This window comes from Ursus americanus, chromosome 12 (genome assembly GCF_024610735.1).
Source record: "Ursus americanus isolate L20-20 chromosome 12, mUrsAme1.1.p, whole genome shotgun sequence".
In the NCBI taxonomy this organism is placed as follows: domain Eukaryota; kingdom Metazoa; phylum Chordata; class Mammalia; order Carnivora; family Ursidae; genus Ursus; species Ursus americanus.
Window position 1 is genome coordinate 70,418,476 of NC_142138.1, and position 14,658 is coordinate 70,433,133.

General features: G+C 39.8%; 1 protein-coding gene and 1 non-coding gene across 9 annotated transcripts in view; one reads left to right on the forward strand and one right to left on the reverse strand.

Annotated features, from left to right (window-relative positions):
• Positions 1-14,658, reverse strand: part of ARNT (aryl hydrocarbon receptor nuclear translocator) — a 66,016-nt gene that overhangs the window by 551 nt on the left and 50,807 nt on the right. For 3 of the 8 annotated variants that reach the window (XM_045790613.2, XM_045790608.2, XM_087866255.1), the window contains 10 exons: positions 13,492-13,566; positions 8,960-9,111; positions 6,487-6,597; positions 6,273-6,345; positions 5,991-6,102; positions 5,712-5,814; positions 5,179-5,326; positions 4,206-4,368; positions 3,700-3,866; positions 955-2,951 (listed from right to left, as the gene is read on the reverse strand). In XM_045790613.2, coding sequence (XP_045646569.1) covers positions 2,862-2,951; positions 3,700-3,866; positions 4,206-4,368; positions 5,179-5,326; positions 5,712-5,814; positions 5,991-6,102; positions 6,273-6,345; positions 6,487-6,597; positions 8,960-9,111; positions 13,492-13,566 — 1,194 coding nt within the window. In that variant the 3' untranslated portion in view covers positions 955-2,861. Of the gene's footprint in view, positions 1-954; positions 2,952-3,699; positions 3,867-4,205; positions 4,369-5,178; positions 5,327-5,711; positions 5,815-5,990; positions 6,103-6,272; positions 6,346-6,486; positions 6,598-8,959; positions 9,112-13,491; positions 13,567-14,658 lie in introns of those variants that run through there. The other 5 variants (XM_045790615.2, XM_045790612.2, XM_045790609.2 and 2 more) reach the window with 4 other exon arrangements.
• Positions 11,018-11,208, forward strand: LOC123787782 (U2 spliceosomal RNA). The gene has a single exon (XR_006778319.2). It is a non-coding gene; the product is annotated as a U2 spliceosomal RNA (small nuclear RNA).

Sequence of the window (14,658 nt, forward strand, 5' to 3'; positions counted from 1 at the left end):
GAAGCCAAAGGCTCCAAAATCACTTGAGTTTAACAAGCTTGTTGGCTAAAAGTTGTCAGTAGCTCTCCCAGACTAATAAGGTTTTGCTGAGGTAGGATATGCCCAGAAAGTCAAGATGAAACTGGTTCTAAAAGTAACAAAAAAACCCAGCACTCCTAGTTATTAATGACTTTACTTGAATCAATGCCATGAGCACTGACAAACTTGCATGTGACTTCTTTGTTGCTAAAATTCTCAGATGGTGGGATGCCTGATGAACATTATCTGTTTCAATTATTAAAATCCCTGATCCAAGACCAGTCATGTGAGCTTCTCCAAATGATTCCCCCAACATCCAGGCATGTGACAGATCATAAGAGTCTAGTTCAGTCCCTAAACCACATCCCCAAATTCCCACTTTCTTCCATAAATAGAGATGGGGGAAGAGGAAAAGATGGTCCTTGGAACAGAAAAGATAATACATAGGACAGACTCAGTTTCTAGCTGGATTGCACACATCGACCCTCACGAACACAGGGTGTTCTTTTAAGATTATGAACCATATGGTCCTAGAGGGAAACCAAGTCCAGACCTGAAGAGTTTAAATTTCCCCATCCCTAATTCCTTTTAATCCAGGTGAGCAGGACATACTGGGGGAAGGAATCCGATGTGCTCTACTGGTCTCAAGTCCCATCTCTGTCTGCTCTGCAGGACCGGGCAATTCCCCAACCCCCATCTCACGGTCAGATGTCCCTGATGATTCTACTCAGAATGAGTCAGGATCAGGAGGACAATCAAGGAGTGCTGAGTGATCAGAGCCCTGTGATTTCTGAATCCTGAAATTACAGACACACTGTGCTTTGTGTTTGCATATTTGGAGTTCAAACTATGGATTCAACTAGTTGTGAGTATTTGTTGTTTATGAGCTGGAAAGGAATAATAAAGCCGCAATCAAGATCACACAACACAAGAAAGTTTACAAAAGGAAAAAATATTTTGTTTTTAAAATCTTTGCTACATGTCATTATTTTTGCCACTGTAAAGCTCAGCACAGATGCCAGCAGTACAGAAATGGCCAACAAGAAAAAACAATCAAAAATAAAACCCTGAAGGAAAAGCAGAAACAAAACCCCCAGAGCATCTTCTCCCTCCCCTCTCCTTCCCCAAAAGCCCTATAATAACTGTACAATATTATAGTCCTGATCACATTTAAAAACAGTCAATTATTAAAAAACAAGGATTCCATTGGAAACTCAACTTTTTGGTTTCTTAAATTGTGATATAAATATATATATGTATACGGTATGTGTGCACATAGAATAAAAAAATAAACTGTCTCCTTTTCAACTCCACTACCTGGCACCAGACTGGAGACAAAAGGGAGAGAAACCCAGTAATGATGCTCTCTCAGCCTCTCTAAGGCCATCTGTGCTCCTCAGTCTCCTATGGCTATGTTTAATATGTCTTCTCCTTATTTAATTCAGTCTTGCACTTAAGATACTGGCCTGAGCCAATTAAAATAAAAAAAAAAAAGTCTGATACACATGACTGTTACCTGAGGAAGGTAAAGAGTGAGAGTAGTAACCGGTATCTGCATTTTATATGGCTATAGTTAACTCAGTAACCCTGTCAGAATGGGAGTCCAGGCCCCATCTACCACATGGATTTATACTCTTGCATCATAAAGCAAAATCCAATCTTAAGACTGGAGGGAGCAAAGAGGAAGAACTATAGGTCCAGAAAAGACCTAAATATCAGTTTCTAGCCAGACTGAATTGAGAATGGGATGAAAGAGGCTACTTTGCAAGAAGGCTTGGTATTTGGTTTGAACTCCAGCAGTGAAGATTTCATTGGGACTGCTAATCCAAGAAGTTGAGTTTCCATGCAGAAATAACCTCTACAGAACACACATTGTATGTGATTCTGACAGAAAAATGCAGCAAGTATGGCCAAGTATGGGGTTTTTGAAAGGGGTTTATCTTCCCACCCTAAACACCTGTAATGTTTGCAGATCTTCCATATAAGGTGAGAGCACCAACAGTGGGAATGACCCAGCTTTATCACTAAATATGTTTGATGAGAGACCAACCACATCAACAGAAGACTTTATATATTTGCTTACAGTTGCATACTGGCTGGGCATAGATGTAAGTGCAGCAAAGACATTTATTTAAATACTCTTTGGCTGCAATACTAAGTGGAAAATACCTAGAAGATTTAACTCCTTAGGACTCTTTGAAGAATACACAGAAAAACAAAGATAAAATCTGGGACAAATTTTGCATAACTCCCTAATAGGGAGAAAGAAACAAACACAGAAACACACGTGTGCACATATGTGCGCGCACACACACACTCTCTCTCTCTTTCTCCCTCTCCCTCTCTCACTTCCTCACTCACCAGGCAGCAGAAAGAGCCTACACTCACTTCCTGAAGCCCTATATATACCTACCATGTTTCATGGTCCTCAAATATGAGGACATTTCTCCTCTTCCCCACCTTATTCAGAATTTCTTTCCAAAAACAAGCCACAGTATACAAGGCAAACAGTGGATGTCAGGTTCTCTAACCTGCCTCTTGACCCTAGCACAAATAATTTCTGCACAAATCTCTGGTCAGGAGACATAAGGAAAGGCATTCTTAACTTCACCCAGCCTTAGTTTTTCAAAGGATCCCCAAAGCCTTCAGGATTCGCCCTATTTCTTCTATAAATGTTATCTTGGAGGCAGAAGGGCAAGGAAAGGCCAGAAGGGGAAAGGGGTACACATTAGGGGTGAGGGAAGGGAAGGGAGAGGGACTTTTATTCTCTTTACAGAAAGATTTGCTTTTTAAAAACAAACAGTGATTTTTCTCCCCCACCCCTTATCCTCACCCCAATACTTCTATTCTGAAAAGGAGGGAAACATAGTTAGGTCAGGAAATTCTTCGTTGTTGTAGCTGTTGCTCTGGTCTCCAAGCATGGACAGCATCTCCTGATAAGAGAAACAGAGCAAGTCTGGTCACACACCTTAATCCCTTACGTTTACTGAGCGTCTTCCCAACACTCCCCTGAAGCATCACCCCTTGCCCCACAGAGTTTCTGCAGGGTTAGGCTCCCTGAGCCTTCCCTACTCCCAGGAATTCTTGGACTCCTTTAAATGACAATTTTGTTCCTAGTTCCTAGTTCCTAGTCCCTTCCTCCTACAGTTCCACATTTTTCCTCTTTTCTAGTCTTCCATATTTTCAAAAGGAGAAAAATCTGCTTGCCACATTCCATATAACCCCCTATGAACACATATGGAGTATCTCTTACTCTACCTGTTTTCTACCCAAACCTGTCTGCCTTCTTTCAACCTGTGTTTTAAATAAGCTCTTCTTTTGTCCTAAGATTACTCCATGTGCTCTTGCAGTCCCCTCAGGACTGAGGTAAATGGGCCTTTATAGCTATAATCAGTATGTTTATACCCAAGCTACTGTGCAGCGGGGATGTGGCTCTCCTTGCATGGGCTAAAATGACTTCCTTTAACATGGTGCCTCACATCACTAACGATGGTCTGGTTAAAGGCTGTGCATCACACGGTAAGGTCCAGTTAGTGACATCTATCCCTACCCATTCCCACTCTGGCTTCTCCCACATTCTCCCAAACACCTCAGTCCACATGCATACTTCCTTCTCTGTCTCTGCTCCCTGGCCCTTTCTCCTCCAGTTTCTGATTTTCTGAAGTCTTTTCACCCTCTCACCTGGAAGACCTCAGGCTGGCCAGGTTGCTGTGCTGATGGCTGCTGAACATGTTGCTCGTTAGAACTCGACCGATGATGAGGCTGCTGGCCCTGCCACTGTGGCCAGACACCTACACCCTCTGCTGTCCGTGTCTGGAATTGTCCTGTAGTCTGTCCAGTCTCAGGAGCTAGAAATACAGCAAGGACGAACAACCAACCTTAAGCCACTAACTCCACTGGCGAGGAGAAACTAGTACGTAAAACCTAGCCCCAAATTAATTTTTCTCTGGTTAGCCTTTCCAAACAGTCCTTTGATCATTTAGATTAAATTTGCTTATTACTTAATATATAATACCTTATGTACTTTTTTTTATCTGTGCTAAAGTCCTCCTCATGTGGGTACATTTTAAGTTCCAAATGGACTGTCACTCTGCACCCAGGACATAAGCAAACTATTTTAACTACCAAACCCTTTCTCTTTAGAGGTGTCATTTTCCTGTTACCCTCCTTTCTCATCTGAAACTTACCAAAGCTGGATCCACGACTGGTGAGACTAGGGTAGGCAGCAGCACCAGGTGATGCAGTAGAAGCACCAGGAAGGGACATGGGGCTGAAGGAGGACGGAGTCTGAAAGTTGCCCACACCAAACTGGGAAGAACGAGTCTTGGCTGTAGCCTGAGTAGCCACCTGCTAAAGAAAGGGATAGGGAACAAATGGAACATTAACATTATTGCATGTGTCACTCCTATGAGTCAAGTCTCTGTCAATCACTGGATTCTTCTGAGCCAAGCTCATCACTTATTTCTTACTCTGTACTTCCTCTAATTAATGTCAATCTTCTTTGACACTACTTTTAGGCAGGTATGACAAAGTGCAAAGAGCAAAGAACTATGGAATTAATAAACTATACATTGAGAGTTGTGAGAATTTTTTCCAGTTTTTATTTTCCTATACATTTCTTATGCAATTGAGATCACAGGGCATGTAACAATTTTGGAGTATGCTTTTTGGTTTGGGCTTTTTTACTGAAAAAATTACTGTACAATATAAGCATATATTATATATGAAAGAATATGAGCTTTAAGCTTATCATATATAATATATATTTATAGCCTTATATAGGCTTTTAAACATATTTTTTAATAGACATCACTGTGTGTAAATTATAGTTAATTTTCTCCTTTATTCCTATACTTTCTAGTACAAAATGGAAACTCAGAATTGACTCCAAAACAAATCTGTAAATCAAACCTGTTTAACATGTTCTGTGTGAGCAATTCTGAATAAGAGTGAGTACGTGACAACCAGAGTCTGAGTTCTGGGGATTATCTATGTTTTTAATTATCTAGCTACTCGCAGCAAAGAGAAAAATTGGAAGGTAGGGGTGGGGGTTAAGGAGAAAATATCTAAGATAGATGACAATAATTTCACATATGGAAAAAAGCCCAACCAACCAAATAAAAACTAGTACACAGGGAACAGACAGAAGAGAAGCTTTACCTGGGCAGAGAAGCCTGGGCGGGTGCTAGGGGTCCAAGTTGGGGCTGCTCCCTGGGGCGGGTTGGAGTGGCGGGAAATCTGGGCCAGCATCTGCCCTGCAGAAGCTGATGGCTGGACGATGGTTACAGGAGGGGCCAGACCACTATTTCTAGGAGTGAACAAATAGTGCAGTAAAAGATTAAAAGGATGGGTTTACCACAAAATCTAGGAATCACAGGACAATCTAGTGCTATTACTAGGTCCCCTTGACTTCCCTAGGGTTAAGGAAAACTTGATAACAGAATTTGGAAAAGATGAGAAAAACTGACAGTCACACACCAATCAGGACACACAGAGATGGAACCTATAACAACCAACAGGACAGGTGCAAAGAAATAGGGAAGAAAAAAAGCAGCTTGCCTCATCTTAAGCCCTACAAGTTTTCTACTGCCTTGTCTGAAATAACCAGAGAAAGCTAGGGAAGAATAAAACTTGGATTCAGCAACTGAATGCCTCAGTTGGCCCGTAAAGCAGCACATACATAAGGGGCTCACCTGAAATTCTCTGCCGGCCGGGGGGTAGGAGGGAATGTGTTGCCCTGTGAGAATAGCTGTTGGGTGGCAGGGACAGTGCTGGAGGAGATGCCTTTACTCTGATCTGTGGACCAAAAGGAGTGGGGGGAGGGCCAGTCAAGGGGCTGTAGTACATTAGTTCAGCAAGTTCCTATTTACTCATGAGGTATTATGATTCAGTGGAAAGATGTCGGGCAGCAGCAGGCACATCAGTAAATGATCTAAATGAGAACTTAGAAGTAGAATGAGAGAGAAACGTACCCGCATTGATGTTGGAGTAGATTTCTGAAAATCTCGGATCTCTATCCTGGGCAAACAGACCATCTGTCTTCTCGAGGGGCTTGCTGTGTTCTGGCCCTGCGGCTGTCACAGGCTGAACAGAAACATGGGGGATACGATGATAAAAATAACCATGAAAGATTTAACATGACAACTCAATAACCCCAACATTCACTTAAAGATACACATGCACTCTAACTGGCATTGGGGGACATTTCTTAAGGAAATGATCACAGTCTTCTTCAAACTGGACAACACACTTACCTGGGAATGATTGTAGCCAGCCAGTCCATCTCTTGCTGATACCACATCCAGTTCTGTTTGCTGTTGCTGCTGCCTACATGTTAAAGACCAGTGAGGAGAGAAGTTTTTTTTTTTTTTAATGTTGGGAAAGGGCTTAAAATAAACAAACAAACAGGACTGCAGATGCCCACTCCCTGGGCCACTGATCATTTACGATTCTTCCACCATTTCTCACCTGGATGCCAACTGCCCTGAGCCTATCTCCAGGGGTAAATTAGCTGTGGGACCTAGCTGTGGTCTCTGGATTGTGTTGGACAGTGTAGGCCTTGGTTCCTGGCTGGAGTTCCTGAAAAAATGGGAGAGCAGACAGAACAGAGGGGGGAAAAAAGGATCTGACACTGTACATAAAACTGTACAGATTCACTTGTAGGTGAAGCAATAACTAATAAATTCCCTTTTGAAGTCTAATCCTTCAAGTAACCTATGACTTCAAATTCAGCAGATATTTCATACCGTGGGTGACAAGAAGCAAACAAAAACTATGTCCTATGGCACAAGGGTTTATCTTGTTTGGGTTCTAACTCCTTTTAGGTATTCAATATCTAAATCGTATATATATATGTGCATCCGTATACTGTGTTTTTAAAAAGCATAAGTAAAAAAACTGACAGTAAATATACAAGCATTAACAACGACTCTTTCTGGGTAGCAAAAATTTTTTTCCTTCTCTTTATAGTTTTCCATACTTTGCAAATTTTCTGTAAAAAATATTTTAAAAATTTTAAGATTTAATTAAAATAAATTGTGGTAGGGGAAAACAGTAAGTAAATATGGAGAACACCATTATTTCCAAAAAAAAAGTTCTTAGAAGTACTTAAAATTTCAGGGGCGCCTGGGTGGCACAGCGGTTAGGCGTCTGCCTTCGGCTCAGGGCGTGATCCCAGCGTTATGGGATCGAGCCCCACATCAGGCTCCTCCACTATGAGCCTGCTTCTTCCTCTCCCACTCCCCCTGCTGTGTTCCCTCTCTCGCTGGCTGTCTCTATCTCTGTTAAATAAATAAATAAAATCTTTAAAAAAAAAAAAAAAAGAGAAGAAGTACTTAAAATTTCAAATTTAAACAAAATGGAAACACAAAACAATGGTTAGTCTGTAATACAAAGATGCAAAAACAAAAAGAAACCCCAGAAAACTACAGTGACCATGACCATATACCTGAGTCCTAAGTAAATATAATTTCTAACTCAATCCACTCTGCTATACTAATTAGAAAAGAATTAAACTTTAAAAGCCCTAAAAGGAGGATGACACAGACTCAATGTTGTCACCAGGTATTATATATACTTGATCATTGTTTCCAAGCAGATATTCAAGAGCTAGGCTTAGGGCCAATTCTATATAGATAGATTAAATGAAAAAGAAGTAATCTGACAACTAACATCGACTGGGATGGGTATAATAAAAAAGATAGTAAGAATGTGGAGAAACCGGAATGCTCATTACATTGCAGATGGAAGTATAAAAGGGTACTGAAGCTTTGGAGAACAGTTTGGCAGTTCCTCAAAAGATTAAACACAGAGTTACCATGTGACCCAGCAATTCCACTCCTAGGTATATACCCAAGAGAATAAAAACATACCCACATAAAAACTAGTATATAAATGTTCATAGCTGCATTCTAGTCAAAAAGTAGAAATAACCCAATGTCCATCAACTAATGAATGGATAAAATGTATCCCCATACAAAGGAACAATTTGGCAATAAAAAAAATGAAATACAGATAAATGCTACAACCCAGATTACCCTTAAAACATTATACCAAGCAAAAGAGGCCAGTTACAGGGAATCATGTATTGTTATGTTTCCATTCATATGAAATGTCTAGAACAGGCAAATTTATAGACAGAGAATAGTTTAGCTGTCATATAGGGCTTGGGGAAGGGGGAGGATGACTGTTAATGAGTACAGAATTTCTTTTAGGGGAAATGAGCATGTACTGAGATTAGACTGTACAACTCCGTGACATACTAAAAAACTGTACGCTTTAACTGGGTGTACTACATGGTATGTGCAATCTATCGCAATAAAACTGGTTTTCACAAAGTTGAGAAAGAAAAGCTCAAACAGAAAGGAATCAAGGAACAGAAACTAACAACAGTGGATGTAGCCATGCTCTAAAGTAAATCACGGTCCATGGGCCAAATCCAGTCCATTGCCTGTTTTTGTAAATAAAAGTTTGTTGGAACATAGCCATCTTTGTTCATTCCATTTGTCTAGGACTCTTTTCATGCTACAATAGCAGAGTTGGATAATTCAACAGAGACCATATGCTACACAAAGCTAAAATAATTACTACCTGGCCTTTTACAAAAAGAGTTTGCAGACACCTGCTCGAGAGGAAAATCATACCAGAACAGAGCAATAAACTGGTATATAAAACAATATCCTTTTTAGAAAGCGTTGAAGCATAAAACTGAAATACAAACCCTTCACATCTCAGAACTTACTCTCTAAAGTACTGTTTGTTAAAAACCTCATTCTACCTGGATGAACCACCCTAAATCCTATAGCAACTTGGAAGATGAGGAACTTCAAACTAATGGTGTTTACTACTATAAAAGCAGAAGAGTAGGAGACAGCTTGATAAGGCTAAGCAGACTTGGTCCACAAGAAATCCCAACATCGGAAAAGGCCTTTATGGTACATACTTCACATTGGTGTTGGTACAGATGATGTACTCAATTTCATCTGAGTAAGGGTTCTGGAAGGTAAAGGAGCTGGTTCTCATCCAGAGCCATTCTCGGTTCTTAGACCGAAACCGGAACATGACAGATAGCACCTGGCCTTTTAACTTCACCACCTGAAAAAGTTTTCATGTTATCAGTGAAACCCACAAAAATTTTCTTTAGAATTTGTTTTTAAATTTCCCATTTCTAGAAACCTAAGATTCGTGTGTTACTGTCTTTCAAGTACCAGTCTCTTTCAACGTTACTGATGAAACAACATGCGGAGTGAAAGCTAAGCACTAAATAATGAGGGGGTATATTTATTTTTCTTCTCAGAGTCCCAAGCAGCTATCTGACCACTCTAGTCAATGTCAAACAGGAGTAACAATTTTTTCCAGAAAAGTAAAGTCTGTTTTCCCCCACTTCTCTTGGAAAGTCCCTTAAGGATATGTGCATCTAGCTTTACGAGTCTACCATAGAAATTTGTAGTTTGATATTGAAATGGTTTACATGTTACTCCTCAATCCTACCTAGGTATTCCCCCCAAACTTGAGAATTGTTTTCATAGCACCCATGGAGGTTTCTACAAGTAAAACTAAGTTGGCTTTAGTCTTGTTTTGCTTTTGTTTTTTTTTTTTGCTTTTGTTTTTTTTTTTTTTTTGCTTTTGTTTTTTAAAATAATTTTAGATTATTTTAGTTTCTAGTCTTAGGAAATAGAAAAATATCTTTTGACCTCCCTTCCTAACAATAAAAAAATAAGATTGGCAGCTAACATTTATTTTGTAGTTACAGATGTCAAGCACTGGGCTATGTGATTTTCTATTTTAAGAACATCAACATTTATTTAACATGATAAAAAAGAAATGAGATATGAACATTTGCATTTAAACAATACTAGACAGTCTAATTCTCACATGTGCTCACTGTGTAATATATAGAGAATGACTATAATTACATTTGTACATAACTAAGTACTGTATTTGAAACCTGCTTACTAAGTTTATATCTATTCCAATGAAGTATAAGCCCAGTGCTTCAAAATACCTACACTTTATATTGTTTAAGTGTGGAAATAACTGCTGACATTAAAGCTGACTGAGAAATAATTATAGCAGAAAATGGGACATACTTCACTTAGCAATAATAAAATGGCACATTTTATACACACACACACACACACACACACACACCTTTCACAAATCAAGTGTGCAACACAGCACTGCAGTAACCAAAATGGAGGAGGAAAAGAAGAAAACAAGCTAATAACTTCGAGATTATGTAGAGTATATAGGCGTCATTAAAGCTGTTTTGGAATAAACATTTTCCAGAAGTGATAAAATGATACTCTGTGGCCAAAAGTTGTCAGAATTAGGAATTTCAAGAATTTAAAATACACTGTACAGGGGCGCCTGGGTGGCTCAGTCATTAAACGTCTGCCTTCGGCTCAGGGCGTGATTCCGGCGTTCCAGGATCGAGCCCCACATCAGGCTCCTCTGCTGGGAGCCTGCTTCTTCCTCTCCCACTCCCCCTGCCTGTGTTCCCTGTCTCGCTGGCTGTCTCTCTGTCAAATAAATAAATAAAATCTTTTAAAAAAATAAATAAATAAAACACACTGTACAATATCTTCTCACACTGCTGAAGGTCCATGTCCTTAGTTTTGAATGGATTCAACAGAAGTCAGAATAGTTTTTCAGAATGGTTTTTCTGAGCCTACACAGACACAAAATGTGATTCTTCCATGAGCTGCAGCTGAGTGCATGGAACTGGTAATGCTGAGGACTCAGGAGAAGACATTTTACTGCCATCATCTGATTTTCTCTAGAAGTTGGGCTAGTGTTTTAAATGCATTATCTTATTTAATCTTCCCAATAACCGTCTGAATTTAAGTACTGCTATTATACCTATTGTGTAAGAACACTACTGAGGCTAAAGAGGGAAATTAGTCTAATATAAAAAACTGCTTCCTAAAGCCAAACCTGTACTGAAATTAAATTCACCAGGTCTTTTCAGAATCTGGTGCCTGAAAATAACAAAGAGTCAGTTTATTCTTGGCCTTCTGGCTAAGATCAAGTGTTGTATCTGTTCATATCAGTTTAATATCTGATATGTCCACTATCAGAGGACAATATATTAAATGGATTTTTGGAGCAGTGAGATGGAATAGGAGATTGCTCCCTCCACTCCATGCGTCAACCTGGTATTACAAAACCTCCAGGAACGGTGCACTCCCTCAGGGGAAATACTTAGGTGCCTAAAGTCAGCTTGCGCTGCAGAGGAAATATATCACGTGGGACTGTATGCGTTGGAATGTTTCTGCCTCCCAGTGAGTGTCTGAGCAGGTGGCTTGTGTCCGGCCTCCTGGAGGGGGAGGTGTATATATATGCACCATGGTCTTCTTAACACTGTACGGGGAGCATGAGTAGAAGTATGATTATGCCAATGGTGGAAATGGTTTTTGTTCATTTTTCCTTTCTTTTCGTTTCTGTCTTCAGTGATTTCCTCTCCTAGGTTTTGCTTTCTTGTACTTAAGTTGACTATTTTTTGAGTTTCTTAGGAAGATTTATTAAAGAAAAAAAAAAGAGCTTGCAATTAAAAGTTAACTCTTGCCTTTGGCTTCCCGAGCAGTGCCATGGAGGATGGCAAAAACAAGTGCCTAATAAAAGGCAGCAAAAAGGAAACCAAGAAGAAAGTGGTTGACCCATTTTCTAAGAAAAACAGGTACGAGGTGAAGGCACCAGCTATGCTCAGTGTAAGAAAATACTGGAAAAACAGTAGTCGTGAGAACGCAAGGAACCAAAATCACATCTGATGGCCTCAGGATCGTGTTTCTGAAGTGAGCCTTGCCGATCTACAGAATGATGAAGTTGCACTTAGAAAATTCAAGCTAGGGGCGCCTGGGTGGCGCAGTCGTTGGGCGTCTGCCTTCAGCTCAGGGCGTGATCCTGGCGTTATGGGATCGAGCCCCACATCAGGCTCCTCCACTGGAGGCCTGCTTCTTCCTCTCCCACTCCTGCTTGTGTTCCCTACCTGGCTGGCTGTCTCTCTGTCAAATAAATAAATAAAATCTTTAAAAAAAAAAAAAAAGAAAGAAAGAAAATTCAAGCTAATTATTGAGGCTGTTCAGGGCAAAAACTGCCTAATTTCCAAAGCATGGATCTTACCCGTGACAAAATGTGCTCCATAGTCAAAATACAGCAAACCATGAAGCTCACGCTGATGTTAAGACTACCAATGGTTATTTGCTTGTCTATTTTGTGTTGGTTTTAACAGAATTTTTAAAAAAGATTTATTTTTTATTTGAGAGACAGAGAGTGCATGCGTGTGTGCACATGGGGTGGCAGGGGTGGGAGGGGCAGAGGGAGAGAGAGAATCTCAAGCAGACTCCTTAGTAAGGAGCCTGACCCAGGGCTCAATCTCACAACCCTGAGATCATGACCTGAGCTGAAATCAAGAGTCTGACGCTTAACCAAATGAGCCACCTGGGCACCCTTATTTTGTGTTGGTTTTACTAAAAAATGCAACAATCAGATTCAGAAGACCTCCTATGCTCAGTACCAAGAGGTCTGACAAATTTGGAAAATGATGATGGAAATCATGACCTGAGAGGTGTAGACAAATGACTTGTAAGAAGTGGTCAATAAGTTGATTCCAAACAGCATCAGAAAAGACATAGAAAAGGCTTGCCAATCTCTCCACTCCACGATGTCTTTGTAACAAAAGTAAAAATGCTGAAGAAGCCCAAGTTTGAATGGGAAAGCTCATGGAGCTTCAGAGTGAAGGTGTTAGTTCTGGAAAAGCCACTGGGGATAAAACTGGTGCTAAAGTTGAACGAGCTGATGGATATGAGCTACCAGTACATAAATCTGTTTAAAATTCAGACACTAAAAAATCTTTAAAAAAAAAAAAAAAGGGGGGGGCGCCTGGGTGGCACAGCGGTTAAGCGTCTGCCTCCGGCTCAGGGCGTGATCCCGGCGTTACGGGATCGAGCCCCACGTCAGGCTCCTCCGCTATGAGCCTGCTTCTTCCTCTCCCACTCCCCCTGCTTGTGTTCCCTCTCTCGCTGGCTGTCTCTACCTCTGTCAAATAAATAAATAAAAAATCTTAAAAAAAAAAAAATAAATAAAATTCAGACACTGGTGACAAATAAAAAATCTTATTTGTGAAGAGTTAACTCTTACTGATCTAGGAAAGAACCATGAAATGATTATTTCTACCACCACCCATAGTTTAGTGAGGCCTGGAATATTTTAAGTAACTTAAAGAGTCTCTTGGTTACAGCTAGCTGGATACAGGACAGTGAGTAGCCAAAGCCAAAATATCTTGGACATTACTCATAGTTTCAAAATACTGGTCCTTTTCTGTTCCTTAAAAATACAGGTTTTGTACTAAAGAACATAAGATTATGATGCCTGTCACAGTACTCAATCAGTAGCCAATAAATGTTTGAGGAATTAATATGATATCAAATATTAGATAAAAATATTATTCAGATCCAAACCAGGGGAAAAAGTTACCTGTTGGAAGCTATCTCTTAGAAGCTGCTGGTCTTCAGGATGACAGAATTCTACAATATTCTTTCCTAAGAGTTCCTAAAAGTGAAAAAAGAAGAGTAAAATGGACACTTATGATCATCTAACTTTCCTGGCCTATTAGCAAATGACTTGGATTTTATTTCTCCTGTCTCTAGCCTAGGATTATAGTAAGTGTGGAGGGGGAAAAAAAAGAATATGAACATTATATATTTATTTTAGCTGCATTTTTATAGATTTGAGGTCTAATATACACATATAATTCACTCATTCTAAATCTACAATTTGATGGCCTCTAACATATTTATACAGTTGTGCAACCACCATTATTACCACAAATGCAGTTTCAGAAAATGTCCACTGCTCCCAAAGTTCCCTTTTGCCTGTTTGTAGTCAACACCTGCTCCCAACTTCCTAGCCAACCAGTGACCTGCTTTCTGCTTTAGTACTGCCTTTCTAGAAATGTCATACAAATGGAATCATATATGTAGTCTATTGGGTCTGACTTCTTACATGTAACTTAAGACTTTTGGAGCTCACCTATGTTGTTGCATGTATCAGTCATGTATTCCTTTTTATTACTCAGCAGTGTTCTAACATGGATATATCACAGCTGTGTATCCATTCACTAGTTAATGGACATTTATAGCTTTTCCACTTTGGGGTTACTGTGAATAATACAACTATGAACACTTGTATATAACTCTTAATGTGAACAGAGGTTTCATTTCTCTTGAGTAAATGCTTAGGAGTGGAACTGCTAGGTTGTGGGATTAAGTATACATTTAACTTTTTACAAAACTATTTATCCATTTTTCCAAAATGTTTTTCCAAAGTGGCTATACCATCTTATAGGTCTGCCAAGAATGTATAACAGTTGCAATTTCTCCTCGTTCTTACACCACTTTCTGAGTAGAGTGGACCGACGGTGGTATCTCACTAAGCGCATCCCAGTGGGCGTACAATGGTATTTCACTGTGGTGTTAATTTGCACTTTCCTATTGACTAATGATGATAAGCATTTTTTTTTTTAAAGATTTTAAGTAATCTCTACACCCAAGATGGGCTCAAACCTACAACCCCAAGATCATCGATGCCCCATTATGAGCATCTTTTTATATGCCATTCATGTTTCTTCTTTGGTGAAATGTC